Genomic DNA, 16,182 nt, shown 5'->3' with positions numbered 1-16,182 from the left:
AAAAAAAAAAAAAAAAAAAAACTTTGCTAAAACAAAGACAAAAACATCTTTTTAAAACATCATATTTAGAATAATCAACACATCAAGTTTCTTTTCATAGAAGAAAAACGAGTCTAATCTCTACAGCAGAGCAGCCGCCTCGCTCCGCTTCACCCGACGGCTGATCTGAGAACAGTGCAGGGAGGGAAAGACCAAACACGGGTCGCCTAAGCTGGAAGGACCTCTACGACCACGACGACAGAAACGAGGAAAGAGACGAGTCCGGAGGGAAAACGCCCGAGTGACCACGCGTCTCTCTGAAGTCGGAGTTTCACTTTTAGTCGCTGTGAACATCTGCAGGCTGGAGAAACGACCCAATCATGAAGGAGAAGATCATCATTGACCTTCAACAGAAACTCACAGAAATCTGATTTTTGACCCAATCTGCAGCAGGAAACGTGCTGTATGATATTTACATCACATGATGGTAAATACTGTTTTTATGGTCAGATTTGGGAAGTCCCGCCTGGACTTCCTGTTCCCCGCTTTGTTTACCTGCAAGCAACCAGAGGCTGCTCAGACCTGATTGGTCAATACAAACAAAAGTGTCTGAGTCTCTGGACGAGTGAGAGGTTTTCCTGACGAGCCTCACGACCACACCGCCAAAAATAACATTTTCGTTTTTTTAAGCACACAAAATTGTTTCCTTGAGTTTTCTTTAAGTTTCCTAAACGTCCGTTTTCCACACTTATTATTGAGTTTACTGTAATAACCTGCAGACGTCTGCAGCTCACGCTGCAGTAACACTCAACGCTAACATACAAAACAAAGAAACGAACCAATCACACGACCTCCTGACGACGCTTCGGTGCCACTAATCTGTTCATGCTCGTAATTTATAAGGAGGCCAAAAAAGAAGCTTCATGATGAATAATGTCCTCACACAGCCGAGCCCTCCTCTCTGCACCTGAGCTTCTTCTGTCATGTGACTAAAGTCAGACACTCAGGGCTGCACATGTGCACAAGGTCACCACAGGGTTTTTTGTTTGTTTTTTAGGGAACAGTTACCTAAACGTTCTCCTCTCCGGACTCGCATAAAAAACAAAACCCCCCAAAAATCTAATTAGATCACAACAAACAAAAACAAAATAAAAGCCTGCTAATAAAATCACTTCCTAAAGGTGAATTAAATAAAATGACCACAAAAGGTTTTCGTCGACCATTGCACAGCATTCAGACCCAAATGCTCTCCGCGGGGTAATAAATATACACATGCAGATATACAAGTCGCCCTCCGCGTTTCCACGGCGACGCGAGCTGAGGTTTCAGGGGTTCCAAGAAAGTTTAAAGAAACCAGGAGAGCGCAGGAGCGGCGAGGACGCCCGGCGCCGATCCCACCGAACCCGGGAAGCGTCCGGGAAGCGAGGTACCGCGAGCTGCGGGTTCCCGCTGAGTTTCCACATCGCGAGGTTCGTGAACCGACCAAAAACAAACAAACTTCGGCTGCTTCGTCGACCCTCAGATCCTGAGATCCTAAAAAGGTTCTTTGCAGTCACACGGCACTAAATGGGTGGGGGAGGGGCTGCCAATCACCAATCAGAACCAGGCTGATGGATTACACGTCTGCTCAGCCACAGGTCTGATCTCCTCAGACGTCAACCTGCTGCTTTACAACAAAATGAGAAACTGAAATTATTAACTATTGAGAACATGACAGGATTATTAATCTGCTGGATTACACACACACACACACACACACACACACACACACACACACACACACACACACAGTAAAATCTGAGCTATATGCTTCGGTTTTAAACAGGCGCCTCTTGCGTGTGAAACAGCAGCTAAAGCGGCGCCTGCTTATTTTCAAGGTGAAACCTTCAGTTTATCTTCCCCCCCCCCACGAGCGCGTTACCAAAACCACCAGCGTGCCCCTCACAGGCTGAAGGCTGCAGGCTTGCGACCAATCACACTTCAGGAGAGCCGTGAGGATCAGGCACCGCTGATCGTTGACGCTTCAATGTTTTTAATGGTTTTGAAGCTACAAACATGCAACTCCGCTTCCTGTCTGCGGCTGACACATCAGGATGGAGCGGTACGAGATAAATCGTGAGCTTTTACTCTGAAAATCCTCGTGAATATTTTCAGTCTTGTTCCCACCGCAGGACCAAGAACCTTTTGAGGAACTCAGGTCATTTATCTGCGTTTCCTCCACAGGAGTCCAAACGAAGCCCAGAAACTCCCTTCAGCCACTTCCTGAAAATTCCAGCTCCGAATCCTCCCACTGGTTGTTTTTGTAATTCTCATTCTGGCCACAAGGAGACGACGAGCACACAGACTGTATTTAAAAGATGGACGTTGCTGCTGCAGCCGCCGTTTGGTTAGTGAAGTTGCGTTTTTCACTCGTGTTTTTAGGCGCATCCCGCCGAGCCTCAGATCACCGTTACGAGCATAAACTACGAATTTCCTTCATGTTTTATTCAGACGAGAAGCCGGCTGAGACCACAAACTCGTCAGGAAAGGGTTCCCAGAGCGACGCGCTTCTCTACAACTAACTCTTTCTGCAGCCTGGAGTCGCCCCCTGCTGGTCGTTAGGAAGAATGCAGGTTTAAGGCACTTCTGCAGCGCGTTTTACACCATGCACAAGCGCTGTTTAGCGCAGCACTTCCTGCGGCTGAAAACGAGTGTTAGAAAGAAAAAAAAAAAAAAGAGGGAAGCTGGAAAGATTAATTTTCATCCTGACAAACACTTCACATCACACTCAGGAAAACAAAGCCGAGCTTCCAGAGTTTTCAGAGTTCAGTAAAGGAACTGAGTTCTCTCAGATTTAGACGTGGGAGCCAGATTACAGAGCTGAAGGACGGTTCCTGGGTTCTTGGGACCTTTAGGCTCCTGGATGGTGGAGGAAACGCACCGCTGCCGTCCCGTTAGCACACTGGGATAACACCGCCGCATGCTTTTGTGGTTTCACACAGTTCATCTACGAGGACACCTGAGCCTCCGCCTGACACAGGGAAAAAACAAAAACAAAAAAACCCAGCAGCATTTCACCCACAACGTCCTGTCCACACCGAGTCAGAGCGAGCACGAGGTAAAAGTCACTGAATCTGGAGGAATGATGGGAAAAGTAGTTTCATTTCCCCTCCAGTTTATTCTTTTTTATAGAGGCTTTTATTTTTCCAGGGATTGAGGTAACCTGCCACGGTGGAGACACACCCCTTTCAAACACTCAATAAATTAAAAGAAAACATCACCGCCGTCACTTCCTCTTCCTGTTAGCGAGGGCGCAGGAGGCGAGCAGGGAAGTGTCAGAACACACGCTGAGACGGGAGGAAAAAGTCCGCTTTAGGGGAGAAGCTGCCAAATATCTGCAGATATGGCCTCTGTCTGATCAGAACGCCGCATCAGACAACTGAAAGCAGTCACAACTTCCTGTCGTCCGTTTCAAAATAAGAGTCTGCCACCACACAGCCTGGAGAAATGAATTTGAGGATGATGAATTCCTGATTAAACTCTCCTGCTGGATGAGGGTGAAGGTCAAACACACGGATGCAGGGCCAAACAGCTCGCCGGGGAGGGGTGGGGGTGGGGGCAAAGGTAACCGTGTGCAGAAACACCTGTTGGTTAAAACCTGCTACATCTGTGAAATTGCATTATCATCACCACGCGGACGCCACGAAGACACTGCGCGGTGAAAACACAGTGAGTGATGTGGTACTTATAAAAAAAGAGGAAAAAAAAAAAAAAGACCTTGGCGATGTTTGGCGGGCGATGACGTCATACCGACCGATCCATTACATCGTAGGCAGCCCCGCCCCCCACCGTGTTTATCACCTTTTTGAATGAATCCATATTGCACAGGGCTGGAATGACTTCAAACATCAACTAAGCATCGAATCTACCAAACAGTTAAAATCTTTAAAGTCTCTACGAACACATGAAAATCCAAATCCAGTTCACTTCCTGTGTCTCACATCAGCAGCTTTTTTTTTTTTAATTTGTTTTTTTTGTTTTGTTTTTCTTAAGTTGAGCACCGAAAAACGCCGAGCGTCAGAAGTTTGGGTCGAATCACGGGGGAGGAAATATTTGAGGTTTTTCATGAGGTCCTGATGTGGGCGGGTGTGACGTTCGCCTCCAGGTGAAGGGGAAAAAAAAGAAAAGAAGAAAAGATGACCCAAACTCTTCAGTGTTTTCAGATGCCACGGCCAATGAAATCCCCTCTCAAACTGCCGTCGCTCCTCGAGACGCAGAGGAGCGCCGTTCATCTCTCCTCCTTCCTGGACACCTTAGAGGAGTGCCACGCGGTGGACCTGTGGAAACAAAGATGGAGGCAGAGACGGTGAGTGTTCACCAGGCCGGGGTGACATCACAGTCCTCCTTAAAGAGACAGATGCTCATTTTTCTATTAGAGACAATACTGAGGTCACCTTATTCAATTTATACAGCATCAAACCACAACAGCAGCCTCCTCAAGGTGATTTATACCGTAACCCCGACAATCAGACGGGCCCCTACGAGCAAACGCTTGGCGACAGTGGGAACAAAAAAACTCCCTTTTAACAGGAAGGAACCTCCAGTAGAATCAGGCTCAGATGTGGTGTGGAGGAGAGATTAATAATTAAATGCAGAGGTGTATAAACAGGGATTAAGGAAGAAGTCTAAGGAGCTTGGAAAGAAAAGCGCCTGGACATCTTTAATGATAATAATGATGGATTGGATTTCATATAGCACTTTTCAATGCCACTATTCATTCACTCTCACATTCACACACTAAGTTGTTTGAAGACGTTTCACCTCTCATCTGAGAAGCTTCTTCAGTTCTAGGGTCAAATGGTGGAGAGTCCCAGGTTAAAGCCCTGTGCCCCCCCCCAAGAGGGACAATGGGATCTGGGACTCTGCACCATTTGACCCTAGAACTGAAGAAGTGTTTAAGATTTTATTCCTACTGTCACACGGTGACAGTTAGGGCTGTTCGATATAACGACATATATCGGATGACGATATAAAAACGTCTATCGTTTCATTTTATGCTATCGTTTGTTTCGTGGTGTCGCAAAATAAACTGTTTACGGCAATATTTTTCATTATTTTGATGGTCACTGTAGTGGCTATATGAATTTCCTAAAGTTCTCTCTTTCTCTTATATTTAATATAACCACACTACAGACGGACAAGCGCTTGTTTTTATGCGTTGTCGTTAGCAACAACGACGGTAAAACCACCTCGTGTCCACTTGTTTATTTTCCACATAAACCTTTCACAATAAAGCTCAAGATCCTGTTGAGACTTTTCAAAATAAACTGAATCACGTGAAAGATGCAGAGTATTTACGGACGAGAAGCAAAAAAGAGCTGCCAGGTGCTAAAAAATAAACCTTAGACTCAAACGTTAGAACAGACTTTTCCCCGCAGCACGCTGTGTAATAAATACTCACAAAGAAAACGGCGGCCGTTACAACCTATGTCTACAAATGTATCGTTTCATGCATCAGTTAAAACACTCGACTCCAGGTACGCGACGCCCAGCTGGAAACACTTCACGCAAGTCGAGCTGCCCGACATTCACAGAATTTACAGAAAATGTTACATTTTTGTGATTTATATCGTTATCGGACGATAGATGTCTTAATATCGGGATATGAGATTTTGGTCATATCGCACAGCCCTAGTAACAGTAGGAATAAAGAACTCCTTTTAAACAGGAAGAGACCACAAACAGAGCCGGATCAGGCTTATCTTCTGGTTTGGAGTCTGTTATCAGTTTGAGCACAAACGCAGTGATTTTAACGTCGCCTTCTTTTCCCTCATCCTCCTCACCTGATGAAGGTCTTGAAGGCAGCACTCTGAGGATTGATGCACAGCGGCACCCGTTTGCCCTGCTGGTGCTCCGTGATGAAGCGATGGATCAACTCTGAGGACAGAAACAGGATCATCAGCCGCTATCAGTCGTAAACATCACAAAGCAAGCTTACAGCTGCTCTTCGTTTTCATGCTACGGTTCCAGTTATGGAGGACAAACTGCAAAAATCGTTATTAAAAACAGAAAACACAGTATACCACGCACCACAAAGAATAATAAAATATCCAAATTAAATACATTATAGAAAAACAAATAATTTCAAGAGTTTCAAATCATCTCAATGATGATTTCACCAGTTTTAGACCTCCACACTCCACCTTTCACAGTGAAGGTTACTGCTCTCTCTCACAGAGTTTGTAGGGCTTTTATTATGAAAGGTAAAGAGGATGTTTGTCAAAGTCTTGTTTGACTGCGCGACATCAATCACCTGCTGCTGGGAAAATTAAAATAAAAACCTGTAACAATACGTGACCCAGAGCGAGTCACACGTTCATGCTCCGACTGCCGCCAAAGGAAACCATCACAGCGCCGCCGGCGTACCTTTTCCCTGCCACACTGACAGCAGGCTGTTCTCGTAGCTGTGACTGAACGGACGCTCGGCGACCGGCTCAAAGTCCCGGGTGTAAACTCGCCCGCTGGGGACGGAGTAGCAGCACTGACACATGCAGGTGTGGTAACGCAGGCGCCCTTCGTCCAGGTAAGGGTGAGAGAGGGCGTCGCTGCCCGAAATCCTCTTCGCCTGAAGAGAAGAGCAGAGGAACAGTGAATAATTCTCCAGCTGACGGATTCAGGTGAGACCTTCACCTGCAGTCACATGACCAAGCAGCGGCAAACCTCACTGAGCTGAAACTTTTCTGATTGGTCCTTTACAGGTTCACTCTGAGTGCTGATTGGCTGCAGAGGCTCACCTGCATGCATATAAAGCCAGAGAGGGCGGAGCAAGGGGCATGCTTTTAGTATTTAGTTTCAGGGCGAAGTCTGAATGGGACAGCGCCATGTCGCCGCTTCCTGCTCGTTTTCCTCTTCTCTCTGCCTCATCGGGGCTCCCGGGGCCTCGTCTCAGGTTTGAGCTTTCTCTAATTTGTGATGTTTAAAGTTTCTTGAAGTGTCATTTCATTTTTTAGGATGGTTTGAGCCGCTGATTTAAGGACAGCAACACATTTAAAAAATATAACTGCATATTTATGGGATGATTTCTACAAACACAACTACAATATTGACCCCTTACTGGTCCATGTAACACACCCATATACACATTAGTTAGGAAGAAGTCTCCTGCGCTTTAAAAGCATGTGAGTGCATTTAGTCTCACAGTTTATTAAAGAGTTTAATCAGCAGAGTTTGAATTGTCAAAAATAAACAATTTTAATTTGATGTTTTGTCAACAGAGGGCGCTGATGAGTGTAGAGGAGTACAACATGAGAGGACCGAGTACTGAGCCCTGTGGAACACCCTCAAGAAAACTACCACACTAACAGTCACACACATTCAGGTCAAAACCAATGAAGCCAGGTGTGTCACGTGAACATCTGTCCTGCCCAAAGGCTGGACTAAAACCAGCGCTCAGCTAACGAGTGACACCTGAACATTTATGAGATTTCTAAACCTTTCCCCAAGCAGTGGATCAGCAGTTGTGCTCAATCGTGTCACCACTTTCATGGAAAGGCCGTACACGTGCTGCTTTTCATACAGCAGAAATATCCACAGATACAAGGCGTAACCTGGAAACACAGCTGTACAGAGTTAAGGTCTCAGTGTGAGCAGAAGATTTAAAAATGTCAGCCGAGCTGCATTAAATCCACTCTGTGACGGAACGCTAACAAAAAAATCAGTCCAGTTCCTCGAATGAAAGATGAAAATCTGCACTTCAAGCATCTGTTTGGTTTTTAAATCCACTGTGGTGAGAGAGGAAAAACCCCACACTGCATCACTGTGACAAAAGCACAGCTGTGGAAACATCTGGGCTGCACCGCCCAGAGTTCCACCTTCTGGCTGCAGTAGTGAGTTACATCACAATGGACACTTATCAGTGGGACAGAAACTATTCTTTTACTGATTTAATGACAGTTCAAACACAGTCTTCTGTGCTGACGTCACTGTGAGTCGCCTCAGGTGTTACAGCTAAACCTCAGGTGCAGTGATAACAGTCCAGGGTTTTTCCTGCATCCAGAAAACAGCTTTTCTTCTTCTTCGTTTTAAAAAAATCTGTTTAATTTCCTCAGCAGTAAATATGATATCTGGTAACAGGAACAGTACGTGGCTCTCCTGAAGGCAAAACTGTGACGAGCAAAAACCCTGAAGACCCATCGAGTCAGCTGGTGTTACTTACAGGTCCAAAGGCTTGCTCGCCAACGACTAAAAACCCAGAGATTTACCGCCATCCTGCTCGCTCTCTTCCGAGCTTCCTGCCAGGGTTGCCGACTCCTCTTCCTTCTTCTAACATCCAGAGACTCGTAGCCAATGGCGTGTGCTGCTCACTGAACTTAGACCCTGAAAGAAGTGGCGAGGGCACCGAGTGGGAACGAAAGCCGAGCAGACCTCCCTGTTGCAGGCGACACGACTTAAAGCTGTTCGTTAGAGTAAAACGGCTGCAGCGTTAATTCAGACCGAGGCGTCCACGTTTGGGTCACAACAGCAAACATTAAACAGAACAAGCTGAAGGTCAGAGGAAACGACAGAGCGCCGGAGAAGCCAGACATCAGCTCAGCATCAACTCACCGGATCAAAGACCAGCATTCGGCAGAGGAGGTGCACGGCCTCGTGGGTCGCTCCGTCAGACAGCATGTAGAGCACCGACAGCGACGGCTGAGGACCAGAAACAGCACGAACAACACGTCAGACGCTGAGACGATCAACACAGGCTCAAAGAATGAATGCAGCAGAGTTACATTCAATGTTTTTATTGCATGTTTTTAAACTAAAAAAAAAAAAGAAAAAAAGAATTAAAACGTTCAGATTTCAGGTTAAAGTGTTTGTGATCGTCTGTGGTACAAAAGTTTCAGACTTTTATCGACGCAAAAACGTGAATTCTGACTGTTTGTGCTAATGTGAGTCTGCAGCTGTAACGCAGCAGGGACTTCAGGTCAGATCTGATCTTCCATCATTTTTAGCTGTTCACTGGTTTTAACCTCACTCTGTCCCACATTTCCCAGTAAACCCGCCTCATTACCTGGCAGACATTTTGGATGTGTAACCCGTCTGTAAAGCGTTACACAACCACCATGCGTTAGCGGGAGCTGCGGGGTGACCGAGTGGGCGGCTGCTGTGAACACAAGTGGGTAATAAAAGAAAGCAACGCGGCCTTCTTCCAGAGCAGAGAGTGGCGTGCTGCCGCTCAGCTTACGAGCACACCACGCAGTCACGTACCGGTTTGTGCGGCCCCCTCAGGATGTGGGCCCGGGCGCCCTCGCAGGCCGCCGCCAGGGCCGACAGAGGCGGCGTTCCCAGCAGGTCGGTGATCAGGTCCAGCTGCGACACAAAGACACACAGAGACAGTCCGCTTCACGTCACAGAAGACCAAACAAAGGTTTCCTTTGGATTTGTGGAAGGATCCTCAGAGCTGGAACGGCCGTGCCGCCATCTTTAATCCGACTCCCAGCAGCTCATTGTGAGACCTCTGAAGGCTTTCCACGACTCAAACACTCACTGATTCTACCAATTACCTGAGCCGAGTCCACAGGTGAAACACTTTTAACATGAAATTAAAGCTGAGGTGGATGTACATCAAAAGTTCAAAGGTCAAAGTCATGCATACATACCTGAACATCATCTTAGCCACACCTCTGACCTAACAGGAGGAGCTAACCCTGTCACCTGACTGCACTCTCTGATTGAACCTGTTATCAGCAGCTCTGTCGCTCTGCAGGTTTTTTTGTTTTTAAATGAATGTGTCGCCGGTTGCCATGGCGCCCGGCGTCTCACCTGCTGAATGGGACTCTGAGCCTGGAAGAGGATGCGTCGCCCCAGCAGCTCGGCGAAGATGCAGCCCACCGACCACACGTCGATAGCCGAGCTGTAGTGCCGGCAGCCCATCAGCACCTCCGGCGCCCTGTAGTACTGAGTCACCACCTCCTGCGTCATGTGACGTGACGGGTCGGGCTCCTCCACGCGCGCCAGGCCGAAGTCACAAATCTGAGCAAAACGGAAAAACGTCAACAGCTCTATCCGAGTCACTCGAGCAAGCAGCCGATTGGTTTCCTCCTGTTTTGGAAAGGCGGCGACTTTTGTCCCGCCCACAGTGCGGCGTCACATTCAGGACCAAACGCAGCAAAGACGTTTCAATGCCACTAAAATTTGAATAAACTTCCCAACGAGTCGTTTCCTCAGACTCATCAGCTCCTCCTGCGTCTGCTCGGTGTAGAGCTACAAACGCCACTGTGAGATCATCGCCATCTCTGAGCTGTGACGTCTTATCGTGTCTAACAAACGTCACCTGGTACAGGACGTAGAAGTATCTGTTCTATGTGTTAATTATTGCCACAACAAACATGTTTTAAATAAAGCACGCCGCTTCTCATTTTTGCCCTTAAAAAGCTCAAGCAGACGCCCTCGTTCAGTCGCTAAACCCCGCCCCGTCTCCAGTTTCAGCTTTAACTGGTGATTTTATGAACGGGAGCCGTGCGTCTCTCTGCACCATGCCTGCCACAGACTGCAGATCTGTGACCCCGCCCCCTGCCCTTAAACAGCTGTGAGGCTCCACCCCTGGATCGTCAGAAAACCGTTTCAACGTTTTAGCCGCCTGCACTGACCGTGGTGGTTTTGCAGGTGTTAATTTTGCATCTCGACCGTAACGCAGAGCAGCACAAGTTGCCATGGCGATGTCCCTGGTAACAAGCGAACCGCCTTCATAACCCCGGTAACCAGGCTTCGCGGCCTCTGACACAGGTGAGTGTGGCGTTACCTTGAGCAGGCAGTTGCTGTTGACCAGCAGGTTTCCGGGTTTGATGTCTCTGTGCAGGATCCCAGCGGAGTGCAGGTACTTCAAACCTGGACAGGAAACAGAGAGGAGGTCAGAGTTTTAACCCTTTACCTGCTGAACTTCGATTCCACACCGCTTAGAAACGTCTGTATCGACATGAGCCGAGGTCGTCACCTTTATGGGGGTAAGAGTTCAAGTCGTCCTCCTGGTGAGCAAATGTTTAAATCAGCGGTCCCCAACCTTTTTTGTGCCACGGACCGATTTATGTCCGACAATATTTTCACAGACCGGCCTTTAAGGTGTCGCGGATAAATACAACAAAATAAAACCAGTACTGGCACCAAAAAAAGAAGATTTATTCATAACACGCAGGAAAAGACCCAGGGACACCGTGCGAACGATAAAAACCCTGAAAACCATAAATTTAACACCCGAGCCACAACTCTCGCGGACCGGTACTGGTCCATGACCCGGGGGTTGGGGCTGCTGGTTTGAACCACCAGCATCACTGTGATGACTTCTTTTACTCTCCTCCTTTTCTGCTTCCATCTTGAGACATCACACGCCACCGACCTGCCCGGCGGGGTGGCAAGAACAACTCAAACTCCCAGAACAACAGCGGGAAACTTACGGATACTTCCTCCAGTGAAGTTTTAAATTTCACTACTAATCTGAGATTTAAAGGGGTATAATGGACTTCCTCTACAGCCACTACTAAAGCCTGCAGCAGGACACGCTGTTCGCTGCAGGTCAGCGAGCTTATGAGACCGTCACAGAAAAGTAAACATATAAACACAAACCGAGGCAGCGAGACTGAACGACTGTTTAAATATAGGCCGAGGCATTCGGAGGCGGATGATGATTGGCAGCTTTGCCTCTTCAGGAGAGAGATGGACGTGTGCGTTTGAAGCCGGCGATGTATTTAAATCTCGTACTGAACACGGTTATGTCGCTCGGCCCGTGCGGCGGCGGGATGCGAAATAGCCGGCTCACCTCGGAGGATCTGGTAGAGGAAGACCTTGATGTGGTCGGTGGTGAGCGGCTGAGGAGACACGATCACTTTGTGGAGGTCGCTCTGCATCAGCTCTGTTATCACGTAGCTGCGGGGCGGTTAGCAGTCAAGGAAAAAAAATAAAATGCACACGCTCGCACACGGACCGACCTCCGCCTACGCGAGCACGACACATCGCCCAGCACCGGCCTCCGAGGCGGGCGAGCGCCGGGGCCGCTCAGCGAAAAGTGCCAATATAACATTTTTTTTAGAAATGATGCACATTAAATATTCATCAGCAGCCTCGTGCTTCACATCTGCGAGGAGCTGGATTTAGACCGGACACCGGCGGCTAAATTAAGCGAGTTAAAGGAGGACGCGAGGGAGAACTAATGAGGAGAAACTGGGACAGAGGACTGAAGGATACATCTCCTCGAAGCAGTCGATCTGCGGAGGCTGCAGAATGTCCAGAGCCGACAGAACCTGCAGAGAGAGAAAAACCGGCATCGGCTCAGCGTCTACATCCAAATAAAACCCTCTTCAAAATAAAAGCCCCACAGGTCGTTACATTGTCGTGTTTGAAGAAGCACAGCATCCGCAGCTCTCTGAAGACCCTCTTGCAGGAGACCAGGTTCTGGAAGACGTTGGGCATCTTCTTCAAAGCCACCTTCCGGCCGTCCCGAGGATCGGTCACCGACCTGTGAGGAAACGAGGCGCACGCTTCCTGTCACAGCTAGAAGACAGTCTGACGACACAACAGCTAACTGCTGCTCAAAGTGAATAAAGTTACAGTGAGTCACAGGTTCAGCGCAGCTAACGGCCGCCCCGACACAAAGCAGGCCTCAAGCCAAGTTTTAATAATGGCGGGTTCATCCTTTAAGTTTGGGCTGAAAGACTGAAAACGCTCCATCTCAGAGACGAGACGGTGCTGCTGGAGGACAGGTGCAGTTACCAAAGTGTGGGGCTCACGTCACACACCTACATCAGCCTCACTGTGAAGCAGAGGCCATGTTCATGTGGATGCAACTGCAAATTAGCTGTGTATTCCTCATATACTGATGCCAAACCACAGACAGGGACGTGCACGGACACGGTGCCAGAAGATCAGGGCCAAACATTTTTACTGTGACTGTTTCACCAACACGACTCATAAACGTACACAGGAAACACAATTAAAGCTTCACAGTAAATGTGCTGGCCCCTCTTTGGGCTGCAGCGTCTCTGGTGAACAGCACTAATCTAAAGACGAGGGAAACAAGCTGCTCATCTGCACACGGCGTCACCGCGGAAAACAGAGACATTTAAAAAACACTCAGTGAGGGGGAGCTCTGATTGGTCAGTTATATTAAAATGAACCCCTGTATGAGGTCTTTAAACCTCCAATGTGATTATTAAAGTAAACTGAACAGAGTGTGGAAGACGAGACAAATAAGAGCAGCATCAGCTCCTTTGACCTTTAACCTTTTAATAAATCTTGTTTTACTGAGCCTCTGCACCACGCCATCACTGCAGCACAGTGAAGCGAGCGTTTCACTCTCATTTCTGCCTGAAGAAAGATGCCAGCAGGCTGTAAACTGCATTTAAGAGCACATTTCTGAATTAGCAGCCTGCCCCCCCGCCCCCCGCCCCAGCAGCAGTGAAGATGATGCTGTTGTAGTTTGCAGTGGTTTGGTTTACAGTAATGATGTGCAGTTCTCACGGACAAACAGTTTTACTCTCCAAACTCCACCTCCTATACCGGCTGGGAAGCAGCCATGATGTTTACCTGCCAACATTCCGGTCCTGAATCAAACACACACACATTTTTCACCATTTTCTGACATGTTCTACAAAACCTGCTGACTTATCGGCCCACTGACAACCAATCACACAACCCTGAGGACAGCTTGGTCAGGTTACAGCTGGGAGGCAAGGCCTCACGCTGCAGCTTTGCAGAGCATCAAAAGGTCTAAAAGCACTCAAACCAGTTAAACCAGAAATGACCAGAGGCTGGTGATGAACCCAGATGGAGATGAGGTGATGCCATCTTGTGTGGTGACAGTTTGAGCGCATGTAAACAAAGATGGAGCTGAGCCTGAAAATTAAGTTTCAAGTCTGCACAAACAAGATGGAAGTCGGAGCAGAGGGAGCTTTCTGACAGCAGGGTTGTGAGGCATGATTACGATCACAGCGTTTTCTTACCAAACAACTCCAAATGCGCCATAACCGATGGGCCGGTCTGGCTCCATCTCTGCGGGGCTCGGCACCTCGCTGGCTGGGTTGCTGTAGGGCTGAGGCACCGCTGCGCCGCCGCCGGTGCTTCCTCCGAGGGCTGTGGGGTGACGAGGGGTCCCTGCCGGGGCGGTGGGTCCGGTGAGGCACGGTGTGGCGCTGAGGCCCGTGGAGGGGGCTCCGCAGGAGGAGCTCACACAAAAATACTTGTGGCCCAGCTCAGAGCCCGGAAATAGGTCTCCACACACGGTCTGCCGGCCTGCGCCGTGAAATGCCATCCTCCTCCCGGAGCACCACCCGGACACGGTCGCGTTATCTGCCGCTGCCTGCTGCTGCTAGGCTCGGAGGACCCGCAGCTCCCCGCTCAGCATGCCCAGCCTGTGAGGGAGGCAGACACACGTCAACTCGCTGTGGCTTGAAACACATTTAAACACGTTCACAGGCCGAAGTGTGCTAGTTAAATCCGGGCTAAATCCAGGCCCGCGGCGGAACGGACCTCCGACACAGCCGAGCCGAGCCACCTTTGTTTGTAGCAGGCTGCTCTCACCTGGTTAGTGGAGCAGCTAGCATCCCCCGGCTAACTAACGAGTCAGCGTCCAAAAACAGAAATATAAAATAATCCACCCGCTGCTCCATCACCCAGCTCGGGTGCACAGAGACCACAGCACCCACTCAAGCACACGCATCGATTTTCACTCTTATTTTTCTTCTAAAACCACCAATAAAATAAAAACGCGTCCAGCCGTCCGCAGCTAACCAGCTGTTCTGGCTAACCAGTTAACCCACCGATGACCCACATAACCATCACCGGCCGGACGAGCTGACCTAGATCGACGAAGAAAGCGAGCTTTCCCCCCGCGAGGTCCCAAAATGAGCCTACAAACCTGACTCGGTTAAGCAGTCGATGGCATGACACGGAAACGGGCTTAAAGAAGGCGAGAAAAGCCGAGTTAAATCCTCGAGCTAGCCTGGATGGTTAGCCAGCGGAGCCGCTAGCTACAGCTAGCTGCGGGCTGCTCACTAGCTGGCCGCGGCGCCGTCACAGGCGGAGAAGAAGCGTCCATATAGGCGGTTTCTCCTCTTTTCCGAGTGGAGGTTCATCCAGCGGCAGGTTCCGAGCGGGGCTTGGACCCAGCAGGGCTTCGGCTCCGGACTACAGCGACAGCTTAGCCCGGCTAGCCTGTAGGAGGAGCAGGTGAAGCCGGATGGGGGAGGGTGGAGGATTTTTTTATTTTTTTTTCACTCTGCTGTAAACACTGGGTGACAAATTAAAGGAAAAAAAAAAAAAACAGAATAAACGAGGATTAATGCAGGTGCTTCCTGAAACAGGTGCGCCACATAGTAACAGCCAATCAGCATCCAGCCCTGTTCTGCACAGGTGTGAACACAGCAGGCAGGTTCAGCGGATTCTGGAGGCGTTTAAAGTGAATAAACAGGGCGCCCATTATTGGTGCAAATTTTGGTATCGGTCGGACCCCACGTAAACACATGACCGCTATCTCCGATAACAATGCCGATACTTTAAAACAGCTAATGTAGGGGAGAGGTGAATCATCATCATGTTTGGAAATTCTGAACACATTTTAATGAGCACTACGTCACTGTTGTTTTTACTTTCCATAATAATTAGATAATACAACAGTTGATATTTCAGAATATTTCATTTTAAAATTGTTTTGGAGTCCTACGATGTAAATGTGCATCACCGACTGTCTGTAAAATAAAATAGACATCAATACAAATTCTATATTTACATGTATGTTTTATAGAATGATCTTTTTCACATTTAGTGGGGTAGTAGTAGTATTTTTAATGTATTTTTTCATGAGAAAAAATTATTTAACTACGCACTGAAACAATGTATCGATCTGAGCGTTCGTATCGATATTTGGATCATTCAGTCCGCCCCTGGCACTTATACACAGCCAGTATTTGGATTATTATATAATACTGTGATAATCGGTCATCATTGGGTTATATGGAGGACTCAAACTACCAAAATTTAACATAAATAAGTCAAAGAAATACATCAAAATATATTTAAATAAATTGAAGTAGTATTTTGTAAAATGTGGCAAAAATGTCTTTTAACCTGAATTAACGAATACAAAATATAAAAATTTACAGGCAAAATAAAACCCAAATTTAAAATAATGTATTATCATCTGATTTACACTTTTTAAATATTGATTTGATGTAAATTTAACCCAGATTCATT

The 16,182-nt window shown here is 47.9% G+C and overlaps 1 protein-coding gene and 1 long non-coding RNA gene across 4 annotated transcripts; one reads left to right on the top strand and one right to left on the bottom strand.

The window, feature by feature from the left end:
* Positions 1-410: 410 nt before the first annotated feature.
* nlk1 (nemo-like kinase, type 1) lies at positions 411-16,012 on the bottom strand. Of its 3 annotated transcripts, none has more exons than XM_005469122.4 (12): positions 14,986-16,012; positions 13,935-14,342; positions 12,322-12,451; positions 12,181-12,236; positions 11,756-11,862; positions 10,745-10,830; positions 9,766-9,975; positions 9,211-9,312; positions 8,563-8,649; positions 6,385-6,583; positions 5,802-5,895; positions 411-4,295 (listed from the first exon to the last, which is right to left on the bottom strand). In XM_005469122.4, exons 2-12 carry the CDS (start codon positions 14,240-14,242, stop codon positions 4,247-4,249), a joined length of 1,428 nt encoding a protein of 475 aa, XP_005469179.1. In that variant the 5' UTR covers positions 14,243-14,342; positions 14,986-16,012; the 3' UTR covers positions 411-4,246. The 3 variants fall into 3 exon arrangements, with proteins under 3 accessions (XP_005469179.1, XP_005469178.1, XP_025762271.1); XM_005469121.4 differs by having other exon boundaries at positions 14,849-16,010; XM_025906486.1 differs by lacking the exon at positions 14,986-16,012 and adding an exon at positions 14,512-14,838.
* On the top strand, positions 6,590-8,371 carry LOC102081407 (uncharacterized). Its single transcript, XR_003219737.1, has 2 exons — positions 6,590-6,907; positions 7,233-8,371. It is a non-coding gene; the product is annotated as an uncharacterized LOC102081407 (long non-coding RNA).
* Positions 16,013-16,182: the final 170 nt, after the last annotated feature.

This window comes from Oreochromis niloticus, linkage group LG4 (genome assembly GCF_001858045.2).
Source record: "Oreochromis niloticus isolate F11D_XX linkage group LG4, O_niloticus_UMD_NMBU, whole genome shotgun sequence".
Classification (NCBI taxonomy): domain Eukaryota; kingdom Metazoa; phylum Chordata; class Actinopteri; order Cichliformes; family Cichlidae; genus Oreochromis; species Oreochromis niloticus.
The sequence above is the reverse complement of the archived record's forward strand: the minus strand, read 5'-3'. Positions and strand labels throughout refer to the sequence as shown.

Coding starts and splice junctions, on each gene's coding strand:
- nlk1 (XM_005469122.4), bottom strand. CDS start 14,242: ATGGCATTTCACGGCGCAGGCCGGCAGACCGTGTGTGGAGACCTATTT. Junction 12,237..12,321: donor GCTTCTTCAAACACGACAAT/GTAACGACCTGT, acceptor CTCTCTCTGCAG/GTTCTGTCGGCTCTGGACAT. Junction 4,296..5,801: donor GCCTTCAAGACCTTCATCAG/GTGAGGAGGATG, acceptor TTGTTTCCACAG/GTCCACCGCGTGGCACTCCT.